We start from the raw sequence: 13895 nt of genomic DNA, 5'->3' as shown, positions 1-13895 counted from the left end.
TCAGACCATTGATCTGGTGCCCTGAAGCCTCTGGAACAGCTGTGGGAGTGAAGAATCATTATTCCAGACAAAGAGTGAGGAGCACACTCGGTCTCTATCTAGGTTATTGTGGAGTGGGTCTTTAGAGCTGGGAGCGGTGCCAAGGGCAGATAGGGAGAGGGGGCCACAGGGATGAGCCAGCTGGCTGCAGGGCCGCCCCGAGCTTCTCTGAGAGCTGCCATTCTGTCAGAAAATACGCTTCAGAGAAAGGGAGGGGCAGCGGCTGGGGACAACTGCCCCATGCCTGCCCCCAGGAGAGAGCAGAATCTGCCACCCACCGCTGCTGTCATTGGCTGTCATACATCCTCTCCATGCCTGGGGCTGACTCAGCCAGCTCTCCAGAAATCCCTGGCACTTTCTGGCTGGGTCACCTAGACTCTCTGAATCTGTTTCTTTGGCTCTAATAAGGAGCTATGAATAGCCACCTACCCAGGCCTCAGGCACAATGCTCCCGGGTCCCCTCTCCTCAGCTGCTCTGGTCAGATGGAGAAGGTATGGGGACGGGAAGGGGTGCTGAGGCTGGCCAACCTGGGGAAAGGGGTTTGAGGGGAGATGGGGAAGGGTCCGCTGCGCAGGGGCCACAGTCTCACCAGGGCCCCCCACCCCAAGGCACCACCACCAAGCCACATGCATCATCCACTTACCGTGCTCAGGTACGGGATGTTGGAGGCATTGCCCAGGAAGCCAAAGACGACAGGGAAAAAGCCCCTAGGAGCAGAGGGTGGGGAGAGGGGTCAGTGATGGCCTTGGGGGAGAGGGGAGAGGGTATCCAGGCTGAGGTCCACCCAAAGGCTCCACCTTTGGTTCCCAAGAAAGCGGGCCCCTGGGCACTGGGAGCCCGCTTGGTTCTGCACCCCTGGTTTTGGGGAGACAACCCTGTGGAGAGGGTAAGAATAAAGGGGCTGGGGTCAGGCTCCTTGGATTCAAATCTTGGCTCTGCCACTTCCTGGTGCCGTATAAACTTGGGCAAATTCCTTAACTTCTCTGAATCTCAGTTTCCAGCTGTAAATGGCATTAATAATAATAGTACCTACACCATAGGGCCTTATACAAAGAAATGTTGGGGAAGCTTTGGTTTACATGACTGTCAGTGTCTTCACCTCCCTAGGTTGGGTATATACCGCCTACTGCAGGTCTCCTGGGCTCCAGGCATGGGCGGCTGGTGGAGGCTGCTCGTGCTGATTTTCCCGCTCGCCTCGGCATCCCGTGCATGGAGCCTTTGCTCTTGGCACCCCCACTCTTATCAGACACACCCTGGCAAGGCCTGGCTGGGCGCAGGTGTGGGATCCTTCAAAGGGCTTGGAGGCACTGAGGTTGGCATGCGGAGGGAGCCCTGCATGTGTGGAGAGGCGAGGGGGTTAGAAATTTGAATTCTGGCTGAGCTACTTCCTTTCCTTGGTCTTCATTTCCGTGAGGTTCGCCGGCATCTCTGACGTCCCTTATAGGTCCCATTTGGGATTTCTGCATCTCTGACGTCCCTTATAGCTCCCATTTGGGATTTCTGCCCCTAGCAATGCTGTTGCCAGGGGACTCTGTCAAGGTTTACTGTTGGTTCAAACTACGGAATCTGCAGTGGCCCCACTCATGGTTCTAGTCCCTCAGAAGATGGTCACTGTTGTCAGAATTTGTCTTCTCAACTAGGTTGCAAGTTCCTTGGGGTGTTTCTCCTGGTTTAGTACCACAGCCCCACGCCTAGCTCTGGGTTTGGCATGCAGTAGGTCCTTTTATTACGTTTTTGACTATTTGAATAAATGACTAAATGATGACATAGTTGAGTATTAAGTAAGCGAATGGCAGAGTGTGTGTGAGAAAATTTGGTTTCTTGAAACCACTTTATATGATGTCTAGGTGGTCTGGGGCACTCGGGCTCATCAAGGTGTTTTCAAGGCTGCAGTGAGCAAATGGAAGGCCTTATGAGAACCCAGAGTCCTGACCCTGGCTCCTTCCCATGATTCCATATGCCCCTGTCATCCCCATCCCCAGAGACACTGGGAGTCGTCCCTTCCTTGCTCCTCCTTCCTCAGCAGCCTTTCCTTTCTTCTTAAACACCCTCTAGTCTCCTCTTAAAGCCTGCCTGCCTGTCCCCAGGGCCTGTTCCAGGTCCTGCTTCCTCTAGGACCCCTCCCCTGGCCCTGGCAGTGGCCACACATCTTCACTGACTTCCGACTCGCTTTTCAGCAGGCCAGGCCGAGGGATGTGGGGCCAGCAGCCAGGCACAGCTGGATCCAGTCCAGATCCTCGGCATACAATCTGTGAGACCTTGGGCAGGGGGCAGCCTCTCTGAGCTGGTTTCCTTACCTGCAGAAAGCAGTCCTGCAGCGGGTCATAGGGACAACAAAGTGAGTGATGATTGTGAGCGTGCTTGGGACATATGGGGGGCCTGGGAGATGCTAGTTCACTGCCCTTCCTCCCTGCTGGGTTGTTCAACTTGAAGGCAGGCCCTGTGTCTCCTCCTTGGGGGCAGGCACAGTGCCAGGCACACAGCAGGTGCTCAATGTTTGCTGATGGATGGGCCGATCCCTCCAATTTGTCCTTCATCCTACCGTTGGAGTAGGATGCCTTGGAAAGTGTCTGCCTGATGCCCCTCCTGCCTTTTCAGTCCTTCCACGACTCCCATCTGCAGGATAAAGTCCCAGCTTCTGTACACCCTGCTGCTGGTCGGGCTGCCCAAACCTGGTGGGCTGATCTCAGCTACTCAGAGGCCCTAGTGGGGCTCGTCCAGGGGAAAGAGACCTGCACTCACTTGAAGAGGCTAAAGAATCCATAGGTCTCCAGGAACATGCCCAGGAGGGGCCAGCGCAACAGTACGATGACCACACCCCCCAGAAAGAAGCTGGTCCCTTTGAGCTTGTGCCTCTGGAAGAAGAAGGAAAATGTCCTCCTCAGGCCGATGATGAACAAGAGGCCGGTCAGGAACAGCAGCTGTAGGGGAGGGAGGGAGAGAAGCATGAGAGCAAACACAGCAAGGCCCCTGGGAGTCAGGGGCCAGACCTGGCGCCCTGTGTCAGGCATGGGGCGGGACTTGCTAATGCTTCCAAGAGGGTGACCCCACAATGTGGCAAACTCCCAGAGCCTTGAGTCATTTCTGCTGGTTAGGAACCAAGCTGCCCAGAGGTAGGCGGATGGACAAGGAGAACTCTGGTCTCCCGACCGCTCACCCAATTCAACCCAACTTCTTGGATCCCAAACAGTTTTTCATACATGACTTCATCTCTCCACACACCTCGCAAGGAAGGAGGGATAGATAGAGTCTCTCCATTTTACAGACGTGAACCCTGAGGCGTAGACAGCCATACCCGGAGTCGCATGGAACCCTCGGGACTCCACTGTCCGGCCCAGTCACTATCTTCAGCTTGGCTCCTAATGGTCCCTTAGGAGTGCCTAGGTGTCCATCAAATTGAACTCTCTGGCTTTCTTCCAGCATGTTCCATGCCTTCTCTCCCCTTCTCCATACCTTTTCTCTCGTTGTTCATCTGCCTGCAGGTGCTTCATCCCCCTTCACACCCATTTCCTTTCCAAATTCCTCATCCTTCTGCATTTGGGCGTGCTTTCTTTCCTCCAATGTTTTATATGCAATGTGCTTATCTTACTGTGACTTTATGGCTGCCCCTGCCTTCCTTTGCAGTTACGGATGTTTGGGTTGTGTCCCTATCCCTAGACTGGGTGTGTGTGTGGGGGTTACAATGGCAGGGATGGCGGCCGATTCGTCTTGGTAGCTGCAGGGCCTCACCCAGAGCTTGCCATGAGAATTCACGTCCTCAGATTCTCTGTGCCCCTCACGCCTCGCTGTGCATCCCCAGCCACCCTCACCTGCCAGGGCTTGATGGTACTGACCCTTGGATGGGCACGATCTGAATGAACTTGGGGCTGACCTTCCAGGCAATAGAGACCTCAGGTAGGTGGGTGGGGAAAGTACACAGGCTGGGGGACTCACGTTTCCAAAGGCCAGGAGCACGGAATCAAAATACAGGAGTATTCCAAGGAGGATGAAGAAGATGCCGAAGCCGGTGGTACCCACACCAATCTCTGCAATGGGCAAGGAGGTTGGGGTGGGATGGGCTTTGGGGAGCAGGATGGGATGCTGGAAGTTTCCCCCATTGCCACTGGACAGTTGCCTTCCGGGGAGTGGGGGATGGGCCGGCTCCATTTCTACCCAGGAATCTCAGCTTCTGTGCTCGAGGGGAATGATGGGACGGGAAAGGAAAGGGAGGGTGGGCACAGATTTATGTTTAGCACCGGCACACTGCTGGTCAGTTCTGTACTCTGTGGCATTCTGTCCTCACCACGGCTCTGCAAGGTAGTTAATACTTCCCTCACTGCTTTCTCTTTTCAGCTTCCTCCTGTTTTGCAAATGCTACATTAGCCAGATAATGGTCAGGGCTGGGTGCCTCCAATCCTGTCTTCCTGCAGCTGGGAGCCACTGATGCCCAACTCAATACCCAGGCAGAAGGGTACCACTGACAATTCACGACCACCAACCCAGAAAAGGCTTAGAACCAGCTGTCCCGCTCAATTTCTCAACAGGTTTGCCTTCCTAGATAACTCTTCACACGGTGTGCTTCCTCCTCTAAATGCCGCTGTCCCCAGCTTTCATGTGATGACCTCTCACACTTGATTGGAAAAACAGAAGGCATGTGCTCACCTGAGAGTCTGCACCCTAGCTGGCACCTGCGGCCCCATTCTGCACCTTCCCTCCCACCGCTGTACCTCGGGTGCCCAGCCCCCCACACCCCTGGGCTTCCTCTAACATCAGTCCCATGGCTGGGCAGTTCTGCACCAGGTTGGACCCACACTGAGAGCACCCCACCTCACTTTGTATTGTGTGTTTTTGCTTTAAGTCTCAGGGTAATCTTTGAAGTTGTAGGAGTTGGCTGAGAGCCAGTGAGCAGAAGTACAGGATATTAGGGACCCCCTGTTTGGTCAAGGGCTATATCTTTGACGTTTTGATACATTTTTTTCAGATTACTTCCCTCAGGAAGGGTTGTAACAATACCAGGATATGAAGTTGCTTTTTTCTGAAACCCTCCCCATCACACAAAATTGTTAATTTTTACTTATCTTTGCTACTCTGATAGTCAACAAATGACAACTCATTGTTTTTTCATTTTTAAATTGAACTCCCACTTTAAATTGTGATAAAATACACATCAAATTTAGCATCTTAACCATTTTTTTAAAAAGATTTTATTTATTTATTTGACAGAGGGAGAGACAGCGAGAGCAGGAACGCAAGCAGGGGGAGTGGGAGAGGGAGAAGCAGGCTTCCCGCCGAGCAGGGAGCCCGATGTGGGACTCGATCCCAGGACCCTGGGATCATGACCTGAGCCGAAGGCAGATGCTTAACGACTGAGCCACCCAGGTGCCCCACAGCATCCTAACCATTTCTAAGTGTACGCCTAGTGGTGTGAAGCGCGTTCACATTGTTGTGCAACAATCACCACCATCCATCTCCAGGACTCCCATCATCTTGCCAAACTGAAACTCTGTCACATTAAACACTGACTCCCCATTCTCCCCTCCCCAGCCCCTGGCAACCACAACTCTACTTTCTGTTTCTATGATTCTGACTCCTCTATAGGAAGCTCATCTGGGAAATGATACAGTGTTTTCATGTGAATTGCTAATTTCACTTAGTATAATGGCCTCCAGGTTCATCCAGGCTGTAGCAGGTGTCAGAATTTCCCTCCTTTTTAAGGCTGAATAATAATTCATTGTATGTTTATAATGCATTTTGTTTATCTGCTCATCTGTGGGTGGAACTTGGGATGGCTTCCACCTTTTGGCTACTGTAAATAATGCTGCTGTAAACATGGATGGATGAATATCTTCTCAAGATTCTGCCTTCACTTCTTTTGGATACATATCCAGAAGTGGAATTGCTGGATGATATGGTAGTTCTATTTTTAAGTTTCTGAGGGCCCTCCACACTATTTTCCAGGGTAGCTGGACCAGTTACATTCTCACTAGCAGGGCACAAGTGTTCCAATTTCTCTACATCCTCGTCAACACTTGTTATTTTCTGTTTTTTGTTTTGTTCTTGATAGCGTCCATCTTAATGGGTGTGAGTGGCATCTCACTGTGGTTTTGATTTGCGTTTCCCTGATGAGTGATGTTGAGCATCTTTTCATGTGCTTGTTAGCCATCTGTATATCTTTAGAGAAATGTCAATTCAAGTCCTTTGTCTATTTTAAGAGGTCGTTTGGGGGTTTTTGTTGCTGTTGTTGAGTTGTAGGAGTTCTTTATATATTATGGATATTAACCCCTCATCAGATACATGATTTGCAAATATTTTCTTCCATTCCCATAGGTTGCCTTTTCACTGTGTTGACCGTGTCCTCTGATGCAGGGAAGTTTTCAATTTTGATATACTCCAATTTAACTACTTTTTCCTTAGTTGCCTATATTTTTGGTATCCAATCCAAGAAATCATTGTCAATTCCAGTGTCATGAAGCTTTTCTCCTAAGTTTAAGAGCTTTATAGTTTTAGCTCTTGCTTTGAGTTAAGATAAACTTTGAGTTTATTTTTGCAGATGGTGTAAAGTACAGGTTCAACTTCATTCTTTTGCATGTGGATGTCCAGTTCGCCCAACATCATTTGTTGAGGAGATTGCCATTTCCCCACTGAATGGTCTCGGCACCCTTGATGAAAATCATTTGACCATCTTTGCCCGGGTCTATTTCTGGGCTCTCTATACTGTCCCTTTGGTCTATGTGTCTGTCTCTATGCTAGTCTCACACTGTTCTGAATGTTGTAGTTTTGTGATAAGTTTTAAAATCAGAAAGTGTGAAACCTCCAACTTTGTTCTTCTCTTTCAAGATTGCTTTCGTTATTTGAGATCCCTTGAGGTTCCATGTGCATTTTACAATGGATTTTTCTATTTCCACAAGAAATGTCATTGGGATTTTGATAGAAATCACACTGAATCTATAGATTGCTTTGGGTAATATTGACATCTTAACAATGTTAAATCTTATAATCCATAAACATGGGATTTTTTTAAAGATTTTATTTATTTATTTGAGAGAGAGAGAGAGAGAGAGAGCACAAGAGGGGGGAGCGGGAGAGGGAGAAGCAGACTCCCTGCTGAGCAGGGAGCCCGATGCGGGGCTCGATCCCAGGACTCCAGGATCATGACCTGAGCTGAAGGCAGTCGCCTAACCAACTGAGCCACCCAGGCACCCACATGGGATGTCTTTCTTTTTATTTGTGTCTTTTAAAATTTTCTCCAACAATAGTGGTTTTCAGTAAGTCTTTTGCCTCCTTGGTTAAGTTTGTTCCTAAGTATTTTATTCTTTTTGATGGTATTACAAATGGAATTCTGTTGCCTCCTTTGAAAATATTACCGATGATATTGTACCACTTCAAGTTTACATTGTATAGTCGTGCAACGTTATCTACTTCATATAGCTAGAATGCCTTATTTTCTTTTTATTGTAAATTACATGGTAGATGGGGATATGGCAAGAGTGTCTTTTTAAACTACAACATGTATAACTTTATTAAAAATGGCTTAATTCTTAGGATCCCCTGGCTGGCTCAGTTGGTGGAGCGTGTGACTCTTGACCTCGGGATTGTGAGTTCAAGCCCCACATTGGGTGTAGAGATTACTAAAAAAATAAACTTTAAAAAATGGCTTAATTTTTAGAAATTGAAGTTGGCTTAAATTTTTAAAAGGGAACATACAGGTAATTTTTAAAGAAAAAAATTGTACTGAACTTGTTAACTAACATCTTAGAATTGGTCCTCACAATACCTATGAAATTCTTATTATTGCCATGCTTTTAGAGATAGTTGTAAAAAGCTGTTAAAAGTCTGGTTGTTCAGAGGCAGAACTGTAAAAATAAAACAAAAATAAAATTTTTGAGACTAGACCTACTGGTTAAGTTCTGTTTACAACAGAAGGAAAATGAAACAACACCATTACCTTCTGGTCATTTTTCATAGTCTGTTACTGTACAGATCTTAAGAGGATTAGGATCAGTGTCAGTACAGAAATAAGGCCAAAGGACTTCTTTAAAAGAATCATTAAAAATATAGAGATGAGGAGCGCCTGGGTGGCTCAGTTGGTTAAGTGACTGCCTTCGGCTCGGGTCATGATCCCAGGGTCCTGGGATCGAGCTCCGCATCAGGCTCTCTGCTCGGTGGGAAACCTGCTTCTCCCTTTCCCACTCCCCCTGCTTGTGTTCCCTCTCTCTCTCTCTCTCTCTCTGTCAATTAAATAAATAAATAAAATCTTAAAAAAAAAAGCTTTAAAAAATATATATAGAGGTGAGATTAGGGGCACCTGGCTGGCTCAGTCAGTAGAGTGTGTGACTCTTGATCTTGGGGTCATGAGTTTGAGACTCACGTTGGGTACAGAGATTACTTAAAAAGAAAATCTTAAAAAAAATAGAGATGAGATTTATCATTCAGATTACAGGCCAAATGCACAGAAAAATGCCAGTCTCACTGGGTTTCCCTTTCGCAGAGCTGGATTTTGTTAGGGCCCAAGAACACATCCTCTCTCTCAACACATCATCCAGCTGCCTGGAATCCATCTTCTACTAATGGCTGGTTCCTCCTGTTTCTGACAAACCTCTGTGATCTAAACGGATTGGTTTCCTACGTCTACTTCCCAGTAACACCTGCTTGAATTACATCCTCAGAGACAATAAGTTGAGGATCTAGGTGCACAACTACTTCATCATGATAATTTTATATAGGCTAGGATATCATGGAGGAAGACCAGCCATAACCCTGCTTCTTTCATCTGAATGGCAAAGTATTTTAAGTTTTTTTTTTAAAGATTTTATTTATTTTTTGACAGAGAGAAATACAGCTAGAGAGGGAACACAAGCAGGGGCAGTGGGAGAGGGAGAAGCAGGCTCCCCACGGAGCAGGGAGCCCGATGCGGGGCTCGATCCCAGGACCCTGGGATCATGACCTGAGCCAAAGGCAGACGCCCAACGACTGAGCCATGCAGGCGCCCCTATTTTAAGTTTCTATGCTTGTGTTAAAAGTCTCTGTTATCAGCTTACACCTGCCATAAAAATACATTGTCATTGATTCCAATTCTGATGATACACCCTTCCCCTCTATCTCCTTTAGCAGATGTTTTTGTGTGGAAACACAATGTGAATATCTTACCGGGTTTTCATTTTGTTTTGTTAAAATATCCATATGTCCCCCCTGTAAACACTTCAGAAGAGCCTCTTACTCATTTTGTAGAGACAGCAGAAGTTTCTTAAATTCGCATTATGTCTTGTCTCCTCTATTCTACTTTCTCCGGCAACAGTGATTTCCTGGCCTGCATAGTTATTACTTTCCCACCCTGCCCCACATTCTTCTTCAAGGGCTGATACAATTCTAGAATTTTCCTTTGATGGGGGCAGCCTACTGCTTCCGGCGTTCAGTGGGGAAACTGCGCTGTGGACACAACACCTTGCAGAAAAGGGGTCGCAAACTGTGTCTTTCATACGCAAGCTTCAGACCTTCCTTTGCCTCTCGCTTCCAGTAGCTTCGTGATTTCAGTTGTTACCAACTGGGGGTCGCTCCTGAAGTTCTAGGAGCAGCAAGCATGGCAGAGAGGGCAGGAGATGGGGCCTGTCCCCAGGAGTGACAGAAGTGCCTGCCGGGAGCCAGACAGATGGGGCAGCGCTCCCCCTGCTGGAGATGAGCCAGAGTTGATGTTTCTCCATCACTTGCTTAAGGTGGCGTCTGCTGGGACACCCCCCCCCCCCCCCGCCCCCGGGCTCCACTATAAAGTTACTCTCCAGCCCCTACCCCACCCCTGCCAGGACGTCCTCCTCATCCTGCCTGGCAGACAGTGGCCCCCAGTGAGAACACCCATGTCACCCAGCGAGGGCTCTGCCACCCGCCCTGGGCAGCACCCTCCGCCTTCGACCTCATGGCTTTAGGACTGAATCAGGAATGGGAATAGGGAGAAAGAAAGAGCCTTCCAGGTCACTTTCAAGATGAACAACACTGATTAACAGGGATAACTGCTAACGCTAATAAGCACCCCTTGCCAGGCACAGTTCAGGCACTTTGCATATATCAACTCATTTAATTTTCGTAACTGCCTGTGAAGTAGGTTATGTAGGAAACCCTCTTGCTCTGTTAGTCCTATTTCACAAACAGAAATGGGAACACTGAAAGGGTAAGTCCTTGCCTGGGGCTACACAGCCAGGAGCTGGCAGAACCAGGTTTGAACCCAGTTGTCTGGCTCTAGGAGAAGTGCTTTTAGGAGCACCTGGGTGGCTCAGTCGTTGAAGCATCTGCCTTCAGCTCAGGTCATGCTCTCCGGGTCCTGGGATCGAGCCCCGCATGGGAGGGGGGGGGCATGCTCAGCAGGGAGTCTGCTTGTCCCTCTGCCGCTCCTCTGCTCGTTCTCTCTCTCTCTCTCTTTCTCTCTCTCAAATAAATTCAGTTAGTTGTTTATTTTTTTTTAAGTGCCTCTAGCCAGCCCAGTCCTGTCCACTTCCCCTCCCAGGCCCATCCACAGCAGCTGCTCCTGCTTTCACCACGACGGCGTCCGTGTTCCCCGATCCGACGGATGGATGCTGGTGCTCATCTGTCCGCTTTTGGCCACTCCCTTCTTAAAATATCCTCTCTTGGCTTCTGTGACACCCTATCCTTGATTTTCATCCTGCTGCTCTTGACTGCACTTGCCCAGCCTCCTTTGCTGGCTCCTGCTTCTTCCTCTTCCTCTTGGGGTTTGAATTGCTCAGGGCTTCAGCCCAAGCTCGCTTCTCCTCTCATTCTATTTCACACTCGTTCCCATGTCTTTAAATATCACTCGGGTGCTGACAACGTCGGTATTTATCTTCCTAGCCCATGACGGCCTTTGAGCTGCCAAGCTCCTACCCAGCAGCTGACTTGGCATCCCTGCTCACTTGGTTTTCTCTCTCGGGGGCATCTTGAACTCAACAGGTCCAAACTGAGCTATTGGGCTTCTTCCTTCACCCTGCGCCCTTCCCGGTTTTCCCCAAATGAATACAAATGTCACCCCCCGCAGCCAGCCACTTGAGGCAGAAGCCCGCACAAGCCATCTGTGAGTCTCGCTCACTGCTCCTCCCTGTGCAACCCACAGCTAAGTTTTATTGCTTCTTCTTCCCTGAGGTATCTTGAAAGCGGTGCATTTCTCTCCACTCTTACTGCTCAATTCCAAGCCACCATCATCTCTTTCCTGGATTTCTACAACATTCTCCAGTTAGTCCCTGGCTTCAGTCCTGCCCGCTCTCATCCTATCCCCACACAGTAGTCAAGGGGCTTGGAAAGCATACAACCCAATCGTGTCAGTGCACTGCTTAGGATCCTTCATGGCTTCCCACTGGGGCCTCGACTAAAAGTGTCCTCCCAGCCATACCGTGGCTTACAGACCCTGCATGACTGGGGCCTCAGCTTGCTTGTTAATCTTCCTCTCTTGTCACCAACCCCCTTGCCTACCATAATCTAACCACATCTTCCTTCCTTCCTTCCCCTTCCTTTCCCTTCCCTTCATGACTGTGTCTATGATGAGCCTTCCTGCCTCAGGGCCTTTGTATATGCGGTTTCCTCCCATGTGTTATCTGCCTAAGGCATACTCATCCTTGAGGACTTAAGGTTCCTTAGGGAAACCTGGTCCCCTCACCATTACCTGACCTAAATCTGGTTCTCTCATCTCTCCCTCTCATAGGACTTAGCACACTTTGGCTTAATAACATGTTGGCTTGCCACTAGACTCAGGCCACAGCTCCCTTCTCTCTCTATTTTTATTCTCTAAGTCAGTAGTTCTCAGCTGGAGGGATGGGCAGGGGTGATTTTATTCCCCGGGGGACATTTGGCAATGTCTGCTGACATTTTTCATTGTCACTACTGGGAGTAGAACATATTGGCATCTAGGACAGACCCCCACAACAAAGAATTATCCTGCTCCAAGATGCCAGTAGTAAGGAAGCTGAGAAACTGTGCCCTAGGTGACCTCATGGATTCTCATGGTTTGAAATACCATCTATATGCTGGCAATTCCCAAATTTGTCTAACTCAGGCCTTGACCTTGAACTCCAGACTGGCATACCTGACTGCCTACTTGACATCTCACCCGGATGTCTACTAGCACATCAAACTCAACATGTCTAAAACCCAACTCGACCCTTCTAATTGCTCAGGCTGAAAATACTGGCAGGGTTCTTGCCTTCTTTCTCTCCCACCCACATCTATCAGCAAAGCCCTCCAGCAATTTTCTCAGAGCTGATTCGGCCTTGACCATGTCCACCGCCTCACTGCCACTGTCCTGGTGTTCTCCACCATCTCTCACCTCGGAACTGGTCATCCTGTTGCTGACCTCACACCTCTACAGCCTATTTTCAACCTGGCACCCAGAGTCATCTTTTAAAAATGTACATAGATCACATCACTCACTTCTCTGCACAAAACTCTCCAGTCATTTCCCATCTGGTGGAGATAAAACCAAAGTTCTTACACAGCTTCAGCTTTCAGTGACCTCCTGGACCTAAACTCCTACCACTCTCCCCTTTCCTGGCTTTGCTGCAGCCACAGCACACACTAAGTATGCTAATGCCTCAGGGCCTTTGCACTGGCTGGTCCCTATCCTGGAACAGTTTCCCCGCCAGACTGCTGCGTAACTTTGCTTCCTTGCTTCCTGTAGGTCTCTGTATAAAAGGTACCTTCTCGGCAAAGCCTTCCTTAACCACTCAACACAACACAGTAGCCCTTCCTACCTCACTCTCCCTAGCCTCCTTAGCCTGTTTCATTTTGTCCGGAGGACCCATCACCATCTGACATGCTACCTACTGATTTATCTGTTAACTACCTGTTTCCCCACTCCAGCATGTACGCAGGAACATGTCCGTTCCATTTCAGTATACTCTCGTATACTCCATGCCCAACACAAGGCTCAGCACGTAGTCGAGACAAATTTGTTCAGTGAATGAAGATTATCACCAGTTCACAGATGAAACCCTGGGCTCAGAGGCTTTAAGTCACAGTTCTCTCCGCCCCTGCCAGGCCTGTGGGCTACCTCCCTGCCATCTCCCCACAGAGGAAGGGGAAGGATAAGGATATTTAGGAGTGAGGGTACAGTAATTTGGGGACAGGGGTGGAATTTAATTTCTGGTAAGAAGGTACGCAAGGTGGGGGTCACTGGCTGGCTCAGTCGGGTGGTGAGTTCAAGCCCCACGTTTGGGGTAGAGTTTACTTTAAAAATAAAAAAAAAATTAAAAAGAAGAAGAAGAAGGGCCCCAAGGCCACAGGGGATCCGGAGAGTTTGTGGGGAAAATGTCTCAATGGGCAGAGACCTCCTGAGTCCACCTTTGCAGCAGCATCCCAGGTCTAGAACCATGATGGGGAAGGGACGAGCTTGGGTGGTGAATCTGCCGCTTCTCCAGCGTCTAGCTAGCCGGGGAAGTGGGGGGGGGGTTCCGAGTAACCCCCACCCACTGGAAGGCAGGGGAGCCACACCCGGTCGTAGCCGTGCTGCCAGCAGGATGCCAGCACAGCAGCTCCAGGCCACCGGCTCCAGAGGTCGCTTTACAGGTTCCCAGCGAGAGAGCAGGGCTGGGAGGGGCAGCGTCTCCACCCCACCCCCCACCCCCCAGCCTGCAGCCTCCGGTCCAGCCCAGCCCCCTCCACGGCACCGGCCCCTGCACTCACTCTGCCACTCGGTGATGGAGATCATGCTGCAGGCTGCCTGAGGGGCCTTCCGGGTCGAAGCTGCCAAGCGGTGAGGAGCAGAGGACCAGACTTGTGCATGCTCCGCGGAAGCGGACCCTTGATAAATTGTGAAATGAGCCTCTGGTAAATCATTAACTCTCTCCCCTCTCCAAACCCCACCTCTCCCCGCCTCCTCACCCTAATGGCTGCTTAAAGTCGTAGG

At 49.4% G+C, this 13895-nt stretch overlaps 1 protein-coding gene across 1 annotated transcript; it reads right to left on the bottom strand.

The window, feature by feature from the left end:
• GOLT1A (golgi transport 1A) lies at positions 1-13712 on the bottom strand. Its single transcript, XM_028120285.2, has 5 exons — positions 13673-13712; positions 3974-4065; positions 2783-2961; positions 684-747; positions 1-39 (listed from the first exon to the last, which is right to left on the bottom strand). The coding sequence occupies exons 1-5, from the start codon at positions 13695-13697 to the stop codon at positions 1-3; spliced, it is 399 nt and encodes a 132-aa protein (XP_027976086.1). The 5' UTR covers positions 13698-13712.
• Between the last annotated feature and the right edge of the window lie 183 nt (positions 13713-13895).

The sequence above is a fragment of the Eumetopias jubatus genome, unplaced genomic scaffold (assembly GCF_037043125.1).
Source record: "Eumetopias jubatus isolate StellerSeaLion01/CBP00866 unplaced genomic scaffold, mEumJub1_p1.0 scaffold_12, whole genome shotgun sequence".
Taxonomy (NCBI): Eukaryota; Metazoa; Chordata; class Mammalia; order Carnivora; family Otariidae; genus Eumetopias; species Eumetopias jubatus.
Note: the sequence above shows the minus strand (reverse complement) of the source record. Positions and strands in the feature narration are given on the sequence as shown.

Coding starts and splice junctions, on each gene's coding strand:
- GOLT1A (XM_028120285.2), bottom strand. CDS start 13,697: ATGATCTCCATCACCGAGTGGCAGA. Junction 748..2,782: donor GGATTCTTTAGCCTCTTCAA/GTGAGTGCAGGT, acceptor CTCTGCTCCTAG/GGGCTTTTTCCCTGTCGTCT. Junction 40..683: donor ACATCCCGTACCTGAGCACG/GTAAGTGGATGA, acceptor TCACTCCCACAG/CTGTTCCAGAGGCTTCAGGG.